We start from the raw sequence: 15,919 nt of genomic DNA on the forward strand, positions 1-15,919 counted from the left end.
CACACCACTAGGTGACAACTGGGGCCCAAAGAGTGTTGCTCAAACTGATAATACCTGCTAATGAACAAGTCATCAGCAGGGCTTTACAAAACAGCTCTCCACTTTCCCTGTCCCCTCCTCCCCTGCCAGGGCCCGAAGGGTAACTGGAGGAGAGGGCTCCGGAGTGAAGGGTGCAGGATGAGAACTGATAACTTAGGAACAGATAATCCGTTAAGAATAAGGAGCCAGAGGCAAAATCACAGTGAATGTAGCTTCCAACTGCAGAGTTCCACGTGCAGTGCTCAATCCACAGCCCCGGAAAGGTCCTCACTACTTTTTTTTTTTTTTTTTGCGATACGCGGGCCTCTCACTGTTGTGGCCTCTCCCGTTGCGGAGCACAGGCTCTGGACACGCAGGCTCAGCGGCCATGGCTCACGGGCCCAGCCGCTCCGTGGCATGTGGGGTCTTCCCGGACCGGGGCACGAACCCGTGTCCCCTGCATTGGCAGGCGGACTCTCAACCACTGCGCCACCAGGGAAGCCCAAGGTCCTCGCTTTTGAGTGTTACCTTGGGCTCGCATGTGGTCTAGAGCAGTGCGCTCGGAAACGAGCCCTGAGCTGACCCCTTGGACGATGACAGCACACTGACATCACACCGTCCTAAGCTTCCAAGCAGATTTGCTTTCATCTTAGCCCCGGTCATACTAAACACATAACTGAACTTATTTATATTCTTTAAGCACTTGCCACTTGGAAAGAAAGTGAATCTAGGTGGAAAGCTGGGACAAATGGCAAAAAATAAGGAACAAATTTTGACTTGGGAAGATCACTTGGAACACTGTAACTGATATTCATGTTTAGAGCTGGGAAAACTAGGGATGCCTCCAGCATAAGTCCCTTCGCCATACAGGTAAGAAACTGAGCCCCAGAGAAGTACAAGAATGCACCCGGGTAGCCAGCTGCATTTCATCTTGACCCTCAATTACCCAAAGTACCAATCACATCACCTTGCCCTTGAGCCCCGGACAACCAAGTCACCCACAGAGTCTGGTCTTATTTCGCCCAAGTGTGTAGGTGTCCTGGGTCCCCCTTGCTGCCAACTCACAACACCCCACAGAAAACCTGCTTTTCCTCTAGAGGTTCTTCTTGCCCATTATTCATTCCCTCATCTAAATGCCCCAGAGGAAGTTGATAACCCAGCCGTGAGCCTGCTGGAGAGCTTAATAACTCCGAGGCTGAAAGGGAATCCTCTAGAATGTCATGTGCCACCTCCTAATGGCCCTGAATTGCTTGTGGGAATCATTTTCTGATGAGGCTGCCACCACGTAAATGCAGGCTTGTTCAATGAAAATTAACACAGATAACTGTACCATTTCTCCAGGCCATTTTTTCTCCCTCCTACAGATACTTAAAATCCATCTACCCAAATACACACAATTACAAAATAATAAAATGTCAGAGTAGGAAAGAACCTCCAAAAATCATTAAGGCCAGTTTTTCCAGAGTATGGTTTGTGGAGTTGGAGTAATAGTTACAAAGGCCATTAACCGGCTTTACTCAACAAAAGTGGGGGGCTGTGAGAGTGACAGTAGGTTGAACGTGGTGGAACCGGCTTGTTAACGTCCTCTGTAAACACACACACACACACAGACACACACACACACAGAGTTCCACAAGTTCTGGAACTCTTCAATCATCACCATGGGACAGGTTCCCATCAGCTGCAGCAGGGAGTGGCCTGCCCATCTATTACCCACTCCTGATGTTGATTAAAGGTACTAACTGAAACTGATTTAACATTATGCAATTACACGTAAGCTTAATTAAATGATGCTAAATCCATTAAAGACAGCCAGCATCAGAGGCAGCTGATGAGTTCTGTGGGCCCATATTGCCAAGTTCAAGAAACAAATTGCCTCTGGTGTCCGAGTCATTGCATGCTATTGCGTCTCCAAGGTAACTCTGGCAGTTATGGAACATATTTTCATGCTTTAATTAAAAATAACAACTACCAAGCAGAAGGCACACTGCATCTGGACAGACACCCCTTCCACAGTAGGAGGTCCACCCTACGCACCCAAGGCATAAACCAAAATCCTTGCACCAGCCACCATTTAGCAAAGCATTTCTCGAGCGAGCACACACTGTGTGCCCAGCAGCGTGCTGGGCATGGGTGGGGAACGTCAGGCCGGTGGAAGACAGCCCGTCCAGAGGAAGTGGCAGGGCGGGCAGTGGTGTGGAGCAAGAACGCTGGCTGGGCTTTGCCACGAACTGTCATTATGACCTTAGAGACAGAGTTTCCTCTCTCTGGGCCTTAGTCCTTCCAACCCTGTGAAGGGAGACAGATGCTCAGAAGGTCCACTCTGGCTCTGCCAACAATGATGATAACAGTCGAGAACTCAAGCCCTCGAGCCCTGTGCCAAGGTGGGTCATATCACCCCCGCCCACAGATAAGGAAACAGAAAGGTAAGAAACTATCAGTAAGTGGTAGAACCAGGATTTGAACCCCGGCAGCCCTGACTCCAATTTCTCACTCTCAATTAGCTCTTGACACAGCCTTTAACTGGAGAACAATATGAGACCAGCCTAGACCACGCACCTGTGCTCAAAAACCTCTGACTTCCTGTCGTCTCTGAGAGGAAGGGCCTGGTGTCCAAGCCTCCACCTGTCAGGCATCCTCCCCTCCCTCCAGCACCATCTGTGCCCTCCATCCCCCCCTTCCCCAAGTGTGCCCTGATAGTCCTCCTTCACACAGTCTTTACACACATACTCAGTGGGTGCCAGTGTGTGTCAGGGCTAGAAGAGTGAGCACAGGAGACACTGTCCTGGAGTTTAGTGGGGGAAACGGGCGTCGATCAAATACCACCAGTAAGCGTTCACTCTCCTTCTCACCCGAAGGTCCCTGCAGAGGCTGGTGCGGAAGATCAACTCTAAGATCAGAGAGACACTCCCCTGATAAGCCCAAGTCCTGGCTCTCCAAAGAGGCCCTGGCTTCACTCAACCCACAGCCACAGGCACCCAGGAACTCACTGGCCCTGGTCCTCGGGCCTCACCATCAGCCCCGCCCCGTGCTCATCTATTTGCTCACTTGCGTCACCCCTGAGCCTAGGGAGCCTCCATCATCCATCCGTCTGCTTACTGGGCATCTACCAAGTCCTGGGCACTGTGCTGGGTGCTGGTGATACAACAGCGAGCAAACAGTCCCCGTTCTCATAGACTTTGGAGTCTCATGAGGGAGAGAGACACACAGCAAATCATCACATAATAAATGTAATATTACAACCACACTGAGAGATATGGAGGAGAGGCATGAACGCTGTAAGAACCCACGATGGGGGATGTGACCAGGATGTGACCTTGAGAAGGAGGAGACTGGGGGAGGGGAGGGTGGAGGCCAAGGGAAATCTGTCAGCTTTCCTGCATTTGGCCAGCCTAAATCAGGAGTGCTTCAATGCCAACGTTCCTAATCTCACCTGTCCCCGGTTGCCCTAAGGAACCGGGGGACATTTATGGGGACGTGCTGGGAGGGGAGGCACAGACCCTCTGTGCCTTTCTCAAGAGGGACAATGCTTCACTGGCCCTAAAGAGTGTCTGGCCTGCACTAGAGGCCCATCCGCCACCCCACCAAGGCATCAGGTTCTCCTCTGCCCACCTCAATCCGTCTCACAGCATCACCACGACCAACCACACTGCCCCGCCACACACGCACACACACACCCACACACAGGCACATACATGCAGACAGGCACATGCACACACGCCGATATCCCGGGGCACCGAGCACTGCCCAGCTCCAGCATTCCCTGCTTTCACACTGGGCCCAGCGGGTGATCCTCTCATGAGGCTGCAGACGCCGTGCTGAGGATGGGGCCAGGGGCTCCAAACCCAAGGCTATTTCTCTCGTAGGTGTAATGGGGGTGATGAGCTCGGCCAAACGCCAGCTACCATTCAGGACTTCCTCTCCCTCAAGGCAGGGCCAGGTTTAACTGGGTTAACAAATGTCTGCACAATTGAAAAAGGATCAGCTTGTGCGTGGCCTGGACACATGCCCACATTCATATTCTGTAGTGCTGTCTTCTGTATTTCCGCAGTTATTTAAATTCTAAGACCTTGGTAGCAAGAATCATACTTTGTACCTCCCAGGACTTGGCCATAAATGGACACAAAAGAGGCATAAAAGAAAGAAACAATTGCAGATTCCTTACTCAAGGTCAGAATATCAGTTTTTTAGCCCAGCCCAACACCATCACATACCAGAGAGCACGCAACATGCTGTCTATACTACTTGTAACTGGCAGTGTTCCCCCACCCACCCACTTAGACATTTTTTATCTACCACATATAAGGTACTACACTGGGCACCAAGAAAGTAAGTCATTAAGAGCATTTATGGAGCACTTCATAGTTTGCAATACTGTCATAGAGATGTCTCAGTATTCTCCTTTGTACTGTCAAAATCTTGACAACTGTGGTTATCTGTCCTGTCCACCCAATTAGATTGTAAGCTCCTTGGAGACAGTGTCCAACACTCCTTCATATCCCTGCAAGCACAGACTGAAAGTACTCATGAGCTGATAAGACTGTAGAATTCCAGGGACCTCAGGTACTTGGGAAATCAAACCATCAAAAATAATTTATCGGGCTTCCCTGGTGGCACAGTGGTTGAGAGTCCGCCTGCCGATGTAGGGGACATGGGTTCGTGCCCCGGTCCGGGAAGATCCCACATGCCACGGAGCGGCTGGGCCCGTGAGCCATGACCACTGAGCCTGCGCGTCCGGAGCCTGTGCTCCGCAACGGGAGAGGCCACGCCAGTGAGAGGCCCGCGTACCGCAAAAAAAAAAAAAATATATATATATATATAATAATAATAATTTATTGAGTAACCACTAAATTCCCTGCTCTCAGTGACAGAAACTTGACAGCAGCTGATTTGAAAAGGATTTGTTGTTTTAAATAATTATCAGCAAGGGACCAGAAACCATTACTCTTAAGAATAAATAACCTATGAATGTCCTCTAAGAGTAAAGGCATTTCAGTTGTATAAAACTGTATGAACAGAGTAAATTGTGTACTTGTTATCTCTAGTGCTGGTGGGCAACTTACTGATATACTACAGGATTCACCATCGCGCTCGGCTTGAATCTCCACATTTCCAAGGTGTAGGATGGAAGCAATTATCTTAAAAATGTTTATCTGATGGGACTCTCTCACTCCTGGGGAAAAAAAAAAGAATGAATGACACTCAATATCCACGGTAGGATAGAAAGGATGTTTTACCCTCTTTTTAAGGACTTAAGAAAAAATGTTTCATTTTCCTTTCTGGGCCAGTGACTCCCAAAATGATCCAGGCTCCTCACCAAGTAATTACCACTCACAGTAACAGCTCAGAGGGCAAAGGGGCTCCTTGGACTAAAAGAGAAATATCTTCACGGTGATTGTCCTGATCAAACCAGATGGGTCACGCTACCATTTTCACTTCTCCAAGAGCAAAGGAGAGGCAGCAATCAAGCAGACCAACTTTGGACTTCACTTCGACCAACATTTTATGGATGTTTTTATGAGTTTAATAAGAATGGTCATTTATCTGCAGTCATTTTTCTCCCAACATAATATCCTGCAAACATCTGTGACACACATCTGAAGTGCCGACGGAGAAAGAAGAGGAGAAATTTCTCCTGGGGGTGCTGTTATGGGGCTGGACGGCCAGCTGGCCCTTGGCTGGTCCCCTGGGGGCTGTTGTTTACCACACTATATGCTCCGTCAGTTATAGACACACACACCTACTCTGGAGCCACTGACAGCGGATATCTACTGTCGATTTTGTTATTTATGCATGTAAGTTATCAAAGACATGGATACTCTCTTAAAATTTATATTTAGCTTTAAGGCATTATCATTTCTTTTTGAATTACCAAATACTTCAGACTTAAAAAAAGGCTACAGACTAATATAATGAACACCAGTTGACCTACCATTCAGTTTAAGAGATAATACAGTTGTTCTCCAAATTCTTCCCCAGCTGCAGTTACTTATTTTTAAGGCAATATTTTACTCAGGCTTAAAAAAAAAAAAAAGTCAGTGACACCTATATAAATGGGAGTAAAGATGTGCCATGTTAGGATTAAAAACTTTACTCAGATAATCAACAAAGTGGACAATCCAAGCATGAACTAGACAAATTAACTCTAGACTTTAATAGTGTTAGATGACCACTACTGTGTCAACTTCATAGGGTCAGGGATTTACTTTTTATTACACAACATCTTCAAAATACACAAACTTAAAAAAAATCACAGCGAATCCCTGTTCTTGCTTCATCATTATATCCCCAGTGCCTGGCACACAGTAGGTGCTCAGAAACATGAGTGACAGAATGACTGTATTGATACTTGTTACGCAGATGGAAGTCCTTGCAAATGTCTATAGAAATGCATGCGTTGTTCAAACATCTGGCTTTACTTAAACTAATAATCCAAAAAACAGCCAGAGGGTGAACAATTTAGGCACATGTCCTGAGTGTAACTGAGTAAGAGTGGCAAAAGATTTAAGACCAGTTAAAGCCAGAGGCTGAAACCCAGGACAAGACAGGAGGCTGGACGGTTATGCACCTGTACAGGGAGTAAAGCACTGTAGAGTGCTCTCAAGTAAGTCCCACAGAAGAACTAGTCAGGAAGTGGGTGCTGGGCTCATCACAGGATGAGAGGGATATATCACTTTCCTCTCCCCTTCTCTTATTCTTAGGAACCAATGCTTTGTCAATTTCCAAAGACCTAACCACCCTGTCATAGTACGAATTTAAGTACTAGATATTGGATGACTGACTATTGAATCCTAATGATAGTTAAGATTCCTATGCTATACTGACCAGAAAGTCCCTTTTTAATACAGGATTCTCCGAATAAGCAGTACCTCTTTACAGGAAGAAACAAAACAAAACAAATAAAAAAAAATCAAACACTAAATCTGAAAGGCTCATAGCCCACAGCCTGTTTTTGTAAATAAATTTTATTAGAACAGTCATATCTTTCCTTTTACATTTTGTCTATGGTTACTTTCGCACTACAGTGGCAAAGTTAAGTAGTTGCTACAGAAATCGTATGGCCAAGAGGGCCCAAAATATTTACTATCATGTCCTTTAAGAAAAAGTTTGCCAACCTCTGGAATTTAAAAAATGGACATGTTTATTAAAGAGTAGGGAAGAATGGCTTATTAAATAATTAATTTTAAAAATTCCATTTGCTTTGCGAATTAAAGTACCTAGTCTCCTTAGGGCCTTGGAGGGAACAACCATCTCCTTGGATCAGCTTATGCCCACTGCTCACACCAGCACTCCAGGGGCCTTCTCCTTTCTTAGCCGACTGCTATCCTCCTCAACATCAAGTCTCCTCTATACCTGCTGCCCAGCGCTGGAGAATAAAACAGCTCTGTGGTGCTGGGGAACTCAGGGACACCTGTACCCAGTTTATCATCTCTCAGCTTCAAATCTGCCCTTCTTTGCCCTGCTGTGTCACACAGGTGCTAGACCCTGTAAACATTTCCCCTTGGCCTGCTGGTGGCATGTCACACTTGGTCAAGAGAGGGAGGGCACTGCAAGGACTTTACAAGGCAAGAGCAGCAAGAAGCCGTTTCTATTCCTGGTTCTGGTCCTCCACAGTCACCAGTATTCATCTTAGGAGCCCAGCCACCTGCCAGGTGAGTTCCAGCTGTGTCTTCAGGCCATGCTCCCCCATTAGCAGCTGCTTCTGAGAAGTTCTGGCTCCACCACACCCCAGGGCACTACAGGCTGCTTACACAGACCAGGGATGGCCCACACCCTCTGGCAGGTTCCTTTACCACCAGAGGGCTTCCTGATCTTGGGGCAGCCACATCCTCCTAGAAGTGTTCGAAATCTCAGCCTGGCATGGGGGGCTCTCCTAGTCAACAGCTCCTGTACTGGCTGCTCCTCCTCACCTTCGAGACAGTTCTTTTTTTTTTTTTTTTTTTTTGCGGTCCGCGGGCCTCTCACTGTTGTGGCCTCTCCCATTGCAGAGCACAGGCTCCGGACGCGCAGGCTCAGCGGCCATGGCTCACGGGCCCAGGCGCTCTGCGGCATGTGGGATCTTCCCGGACCAGGGCATGAACTCGCGTCCCCTGCATCGTCAGGCAGACTCTCAACCACTGCGCCACCAGGGAAGCCCCCGAGACAGTTCTTTTACACCCACTATTTCTAGACCCCTAAAATCCTCTTATTTATAGTTAATTATCTACTACTGCTCTTGTTAACAATTATAGTAATTTTTCTCTTTTGGAATAACCAGTGTGATTTCTGTCTCATGGGTACAAAAGGCAAACCACATCTATTCACCAGTTATCCAGAGAAGTGAACAGCACTCAGATTTCAGCATATGAAGTCCTGACTTTCTCCCCATATGGAGATCAGGGTGTGTCCTGTTTGGCCATGCTCTATTTGGACATTGGATGAAACCTCCCTGATTCCCAAAGAACCTAAGAAATGCTGCTCTGGGTTGGTCACATGACTCAGAAGCCGAATGTCTGTCAGGGAAGGGCTGGGAAAAGTACCAGGTCCTCCTGAGCCACTTTGTGGATTTCAGGCTAACTTCCCAAGCTTCCCCTTTTCTGGCTGAAGGTCCCAGGAATTTACCACTTCTATTTGCCAGTTAAGCACAGACTGCCTTCCACTTTACCACTTGGGGGCTCTTTTCCCCCAAAACTGGCTGGGGAAAGGGGCAGTTTTCTCCAGCTCTACTGTCTTATATGACCCAGAAGGACAGAGAGGTCTTGATTTATGGATTCCACTGCTAAGTTCTACATGGAAACAGCAACAACAGAAATAACACTGCACGTATGGCAGAGCTACTAGACCTTTGCAGTCTGTTTCCCACTTGGAGACCCTGACTGTAGAACATGGGTGGTTTCGGTCCCTAAGGCATGTTCCTTCTGCTGGAACACACTGCCTCAAACCCTCAACACAAAAAGACACTGGCTCTTCTTGGCTTTCATCCACTGGTGTCAATGCCCTGAGGGAGTGAAAAGGAGTACTTGGCAATGCCTCAGAGATCAACTCTCAGATCCTATTGTTAAGAAAGGGCACCAGGGCTTCCCTGGTGGCGCGGTGGTTGAGAGTCCGCCTGCCGATGCAGGGGACACAGGTTCGTGCCCCGGTCCGGAAAGATCCCACATGCCGCGGAGCGACTGGGCCCGTGAGCCATGGCCGCTGAGCCTGCGTGTCCGGAGCCTGTGCTCCGCAACGGGACAGGCCACAACAGTAAGAGGCCCACGTACCGCAAAAAAAAAAAAAAAAAAAAAGAAAAGAAAGAAAGGGCACCAAAGTTCCATGCCATAAGCTTTGGAGCCCAAGGGTTGGGATGGGATAAGAGTATGAAGATATTCACCAAGAGCAAGAGGGCTTCCGCACCAGCTCACGAAGGTTGGCAAGCAAAGCGGGACATTGCCACGCTTTTTCTCCACGCGATCAACCCTCTGGGCCTTTCTCCCCGTCCCCAGGTTCCGTACCAAGGAGTGTGAAGGCTTGTCGCGTCTTCTCAAAGTCCTCAGCATCATCTACACCCTCGATGGACGTGTCTCCTCCCTGTGACACATAGAAGAAGTCCTCGGCACAGGCTGTGGTGGGAAAGGAGGTGAGGCATCAGGCACGGGAGGGCTGCTTCCTCCCAGGTTCACCACAGACCATATGCCCCATGAGGATGCCCGCTCCCTGAGCAAGCTGACCCGGGCCAGAGTTTATTCCCAGCTGGATGTGGAACTCTTTCAAATATCATCTTTAGGGACAAAGGCAAGTGGGAGAGAAACTGAGTAACAAAAGACAGAAAAGTACAACACAGTGACAGAACCCATTGCTGCATTTGTGTTAAAACTGATACGTGAAAAACAAGGGAACATAAAAGTCATGGCAAGTTCAAGTCACAGTAGCATTCACCACAGACTTGTTTCTTAAAAGGCTCTGATAGACACAGGAAAACGTACACCCACCCGAGAACCAGACGTCCATGACCATCAATAATCTTAGTCTGACAACCCCATTTGACACATGAGGGGCAACGATGTGCCCAGAGTGACACGATTTGTTTGTTTTACACGTTGGGGCACCTGGAGCTATTTAAGCACGTGTACAAATGCAGGCTGAGACTCTCATGCCCGGGCTTACTTCCTCTTCCGTCAGGCCTCTGCTAACAGCCTGGGGATGACTAGTGAGGAGGGGCCCAGGTTCCGTCATAGAATTCAGAGCCACCCTCAGCAGAGGGCAAAAGGGCAACGAGCCCTGGGGAGTATCTGAACTACAGGGCTTGAGAGCCAGCATTTAAGGCAACCATTGCACCTCATCAAAATCACCCTCGAACATCACTTCAACTTTCCGCTCCGTGTGGTACAATTCTGTCCAATGCTTGGTATTTCTAAGTGTATAATGTTTGATTTTGATAAGAGGCCCAAACTGGACACCGGCTGTTCTCCCTCCTCCCCTGAAAACACCAGTTGAATGATTTTCTCTTGACCTGGGCACATACGGTTGAAGGCACATCAGCTACACATGCTTAGATGCAGCTTCATTGCAACCCCCAGCCCTCCTGCAACACTTTGTCCTCCCGATCTGATCTCCGAAGAATTTCTGGAGTCTCTTTCTTTCCTCCAGCCCGACTGCCACTATCCAGGGTCTGACCTGTCCAGCATCTGTTGTCTGGGGACTGTTGCCAAAGACTCTAAGCCCTTCTCCCTGCTTCTGCTCCTGTCCTTTCTAAATCTTCCTTTAAACTTCTGGTAACTCTAATCACACCACTCCCTACTTAAGGCCCTTTGGAGACACCCTCCTGTTCCACTGCCCTCAAGGCAAAGGTCAGACACCCTAGAAGGGCCTCCCGGACCTTTTGTGAAGTGGCCTCCTCCGACCACTCCAGACTCACGCTTAGTCCTTCCATCCCCACCTCTGTGTCCCAGATACACCGGCTTCCTTACTGTCATTCCTCAGCTCTACCCCTGTTCATGCCGTCAATGGCCCTGCAGACGTCTCCTTCCTGGTCTCTCCCACTTCCCACCTTGATCCTATGCTCCAAGCCACACAGCACTGTTCCGCCAATTCCTCCCACTGGTCAAGTCCACGATACCAGGCCCAGCTAGGAAGGGGCAGGACTCAGCCCCAAACCCCAGTCTCACACACAAGCAACAGGCAACACTGCACATGGGAATGCACAGCAGAACATGGGTCATGTTGTAGGAGGGAAGGCTTCCTGGAGGAGTCACTTCAACCCACTCTGATGACTGCAGGCAGCTGAAATGGGAGACGAAGGACTTCGGCCCTGAGCTCACTCCCAGCCCCAGCAGAAAAGAATTTTGACGAAGCAAGTCACGTTAGGTCTTTGTGGAAAATGGCATATTTGGATCTTTCATATCTAATCATCCTGGAAGCTCTGGCACAGAGTAAGGTAACAGCTGCAACGGTTTAGTAAAAGCATCAATTCTTTTTTTCCCTTTACACTCACCTTTCAAAACACCTCATTTGATGATATTGTACTGCGGCCACATGAAGACGGCTGAATACAGTCGTCCCCCTGTATGCACAGGGAGTTGGGTCTAGGACCCCCCCCCCCAACAGATACCAAAATTCACGGATGCTCAAGTCTCTTATATAAAATGGTACAGTACAGTCAGCCCTCCACAACCATGGATCGAATTTCACTTGGTTGAATCCACAGATGCAGAACCCGCAGATATGAAGGGCCAAGTGTATATTTACTCCCATTTTTCAGACAGGCAAACTGGGCACCATAGGGCTTTAAGGGGTTTCCCAGGCTCACCCAGGGTTTGGCCAGGCCTGTGAGCCCATTCCTTGATCACCCAATTAAGGAGATGGTTATCTATGACATCCCATGACTTAGCCATAAATACAACCTACATCATAATCAAAAGTATCAGTTGATACATTAGAGTCACCTGAGACTCCAAAAAGAACACTAAGCTTTCATATTGGAGGGAAGGAGGCATTTTCAGCATCTATCAAAGACCTTTCATTGTCAAAGGCCAGGGCCCCAGTGCCTGATGTTCTGAGTGAAACAGACCTTCCCACCCTTCCCTGCTTTGAGTTCCCAAACTCACAGGCCAGCAGAGTAAGTTCTTCCTGCTCAGGTTCATCACTGCAGGGGCCACCCCAGCCAATCACAGCATTCTCTACTGAATGATTTGAATCCAATCAAAATAATCATCTCCTTCCATCTGCTTTAAGGCTACAATCACCTCTGTTAACGTCACTCCCAGACCCTCTTAGTAAGACAGACGTCCCAACAGGATGCGGTCACTCTTCTCCTATTTGCTTTGCCTGCCTGGATCTCAGCTCTCCTTTTAGGCCCATGAAGCCAATCATCCCATCCCAGAGATGGGTCTCTTGTCCTCCAGTTTGGGTCTCTCTCTTTACTGAGAATTCCCAAGGAGATATACATCACAAAATCCCCTAGTAACTGGCTCACTGGATCAGACTAGTGTACAGAAGGGTCGTGAAGCCAGTGATTAGAGCAATGGACCATCAAGGCCACGGCCCAGGGTTTGCACTTCACCTGGGGAGGCTGTACTCTGACTTGTGCAAGGCAAGAGAGGGTGTTTATAAAACTGTATCTATGCAGCTACGGAAATGAAAAAGAAGAAAGGATTTATTCCTCATTACGTGAAGGCTGCATTTAAGGGAATGTGGTCCATTATACCTCTTTTTACCATCATTTATTCACACTGTAACACTGTATTATTTTTTTTAAACCTCATCCCGAGGTCATTTTAATGCAACAGACCACCAACCACAGGGCAGAGAAAAGTGGGGCTGTATGCACATCTGTCCACTTCATTCTCAAGACAAGTGCACAAAATTCCGCCAAGGGGTCTTACAGAGATTTCTGTGCATTTGAACAGCACAGTTTAGGTGAAGAAAAGAGGGAAGGAGGGGAGGCAGGTCTGAATATTCACTAGAAGTCGCTGGCTAGTCCTTCATTTATTTGATGTTTCCATCCATTCAACCAGGGTTATCTGTGGAACTATAAACGTCAAGCTTCAGGGCTCACAGCCCATTTACCCACAAGGCAGAAGACAGCCTCATGCCTGAGCACGAGAGCTTATCAAAGGCTCTTCACTTCACTCCAAGATGCTCTCAGAGGGCACACGCAGGTAAGAATGCAAGAAATGGATCCAATCGGGTAGTTTTCAACTGCTCCAGCCAGGGGCCCAAGGAGCCTGCACCTTGCTGAAACACGGAGTAAGGAAAAGTCATTTTCCTCCTCAATGCACTCCTGTAAGTGGGGGTGGGGTGGGGAGGAGGATTTCTTTCCTATTACCTGAAAGTTACGTTTGGGATAAAACAGTCCAAATATAGCTAGATGGATCTTACCAGCATTCATTCATTTTCTATAAAACTGACCCTAAGAAAAAAGTTTTCAACTCCCGCAGGTTGGCCCTGAGAAGTCCAGCTGGGCCTGTGGAAGGAGCGGGGAGGATGGCAGTGGCCCTTAACGTGGCCTGCCTTCCTGATCCCTTGTGACTGTAAGCCAGCATGAGAGCCCCAAGCTGCCAGCTCAGGGCAGTGCCCACCAAACAAGGCTTGTACATTCACTCCTTGTCCGAGGAGTTTACGACTTCACTGGGGAGAATCAGACCTGCAAGCACGGAACAGCTAGAGTACAGCAGCACAAAACCAGCCTAATGTGTATCATCCAAGGCTTCCTCCTTTGGGACCCCATTTAACATGACTTTCCCTGAGCAGCTTCTGACCCACCTCAACTGCACTTCGCCTTAGCATAGCCTTCTCACTCCGTATTGTAATTGTAAGCGAAGCAAGGGCAGGACGCACAACGTTTGCTTCAACACTACATCCCCGGGGACTAATTTGCCTGCATGGGGTTTAATAAATGAACGGAGGAGCCAGTGCTAAACTGCATGGTACAGGCACTGAGTGCTACCAGAATCCATATGCAAGTCAAGCAGAGAGTGAGGAGGGCAGACCAAGGTTTGAACTACTTGATGTATTTTTACCTTCTGGGAGCATAGGCTGGAGTGCTCAGAGGCGGATCTGGTGATGGGTCCTTAAGATGGTGAGGATTTCGCTCTGGGACAGTAAAGCCTCAGCAGTCTACTTCTCTTACAGTTGCACAACAGCCAACTAACCTCTGTCTAGACACGCAGTTGCACAAAAGCCAATTAACCTCTGTCTAGACACCCAGCTCTGGACACCATCTGCTAGTACTGGACCTACCCACAGCTCCCAAAATACAGATGACAGGCCAGGGACAGGGAAGCTGCATGGCCCCGAGGTGTGCCCTCACCACACGCATCCACCAGCAGGTGGCCTGGAGGACTCAGTGACAGGACTCAGTCACTATTCCAAGATCGGGCCGCGCACACAGAACGGGGAAGGCTCCAGGCCCGAGGAGCAGGGCTACAACGCTACGGGGTCAAGAACTAAAGCCTGCTCACCCTTCTGGCTCTGTCCTGGCTCTCAACGCCACTAGCTCCAAGTCAACAGTCTCCAGGCACCTTAGCAGACAACAACAACAGAAACGGAGGGTGACTGGGACCCACTGAAAGGCTGTCTTCCTACCTGATGGCAGCAAAACGCTGATGCAGGCCCCTGGCACCCCACTCTGGCTGCTCCGCTCTGGCCTCCGGGCTGCAGGGTGGATGTGGGCAAGCGCCTGCTTGCGAGGAATCGGAGCACTGCTGCCCGGCTGAGGCTCAGCGGTCCAGTTAAACTCTTTAAGTTCCTCTCTCACCTTCTGTGGGGCCTCCCGGGATTCATCAACATGCCCCTTGAGCCAACCCCATCTTACCCCTGCTTTATCCTCACCCCCTTCCTTCTTTTTCTTTGTCTCAATCCTTAACTATGACTTAAAACACGCCGGCCACAATTAAGTGATGCGCATTAGCTAAATCTCCAGATCCTCGTGGTTGAGACACATTTCTCAGGGCGTCTAGAGTGAAAACATATTTTTCAAAATAATAATGCACGTCAATTCACTTGTGCTCTGCAAAACACTGTTCCAGCCCCAGCCTCTTATCCTCTCATTTCCCGTGGGCGTGAAACTCACAGAGGGTGGGACTGTGCCCACAGGTGAGGCAGAGCTAAGAACCCGCGACAGAGGGCGCTGCGCCGCGCACACCTTCTCCCTCAGAGCCCCCAGATGCACACCTGCGGCAGCAGCAGCCCAGCCCCAGGACGGGCACGCAGCCCGTTTACTTACTTAGTGCGAGCTCTTTAAATTCCGGAAGACTGGCAGCCGCGCAGAGCTGGTAAAAGATGTGGTAATTCCTCTCATCATCTGCCTTGAGGAGGAAAACAGTGAAGCAGTGTTAGGGGCAGGGACCCCCAAGATTGTCCCCTCGCCCATTCTAATTCCAGGGTGACAGAGGTCAAGGCTTTTCCTTCACGCCCCTGCCGCCTTCAATTCCCACCTCCAGGTTTTCATTCACCATTATGGGGCCTTCTGCCAACCAGAGGACTTTTACCTCCTGATTTATGCAGAACACAGGGGTTTTCTTTTTCCTCCTCTATAGAACATCACTGCTACCCCACAAGTGATGGCTCGGTGGATCAGCACTTGTTCAGATAACCAAGCTGCCTGGCTCATGGTGGGCTGACGGTCATTTCCCTGCTGCAGGCTCCCTTTCTCCTCTGGGAAGCTTGGAACTAAGTAAAAGCTATGCCCTTGCCCATCATGTCGGGCTGGGGCGGTCAGGAAAGGTCCACGACTGAGACAGGACTTCCAGGGGACAATGGGGCCAGACCTGCCTTAAACTGGCAGAGTGGTCGTGGTGGTGGTGGATGGGACGGGGGCTTCAGGAGGCCTGAGCAAGGGCAGCAAGGAAGAGGAAAGCCCACAGGGAGTCTGGCCAGAGCCGCGGCCAGCACAGCAGGCTGCTTGCTCTGATGCAGTGAAATGAAGGATGTGGGGTAGTCC

The 15,919-nt window shown here is 49.1% G+C and overlaps 1 protein-coding gene across 1 annotated transcript in view; it reads right to left on the reverse strand.

The window, feature by feature from the left end:
• MYO5B (myosin VB) overlaps positions 1-15,919 on the reverse strand; it is a 382,117-nt gene that overhangs the window by 139,837 nt on the left and 226,361 nt on the right. Inside the window, exons 7-9 of the mRNA XM_060119082.1 lie at positions 15,203-15,284; positions 9,492-9,599; positions 5,082-5,191 (exon numbers count right to left, since the gene is read on the reverse strand). Coding sequence (XP_059975065.1) covers positions 5,082-5,191; positions 9,492-9,599; positions 15,203-15,284 — 300 coding nt within the window. The remainder of the gene's footprint in view (positions 1-5,081; positions 5,192-9,491; positions 9,600-15,202; positions 15,285-15,919) is intronic.

The sequence above is a fragment of the Mesoplodon densirostris genome, chromosome 15, assembly GCF_025265405.1.
Source record: "Mesoplodon densirostris isolate mMesDen1 chromosome 15, mMesDen1 primary haplotype, whole genome shotgun sequence".
Taxonomy (NCBI): domain Eukaryota; kingdom Metazoa; phylum Chordata; class Mammalia; order Artiodactyla; family Ziphiidae; genus Mesoplodon; species Mesoplodon densirostris.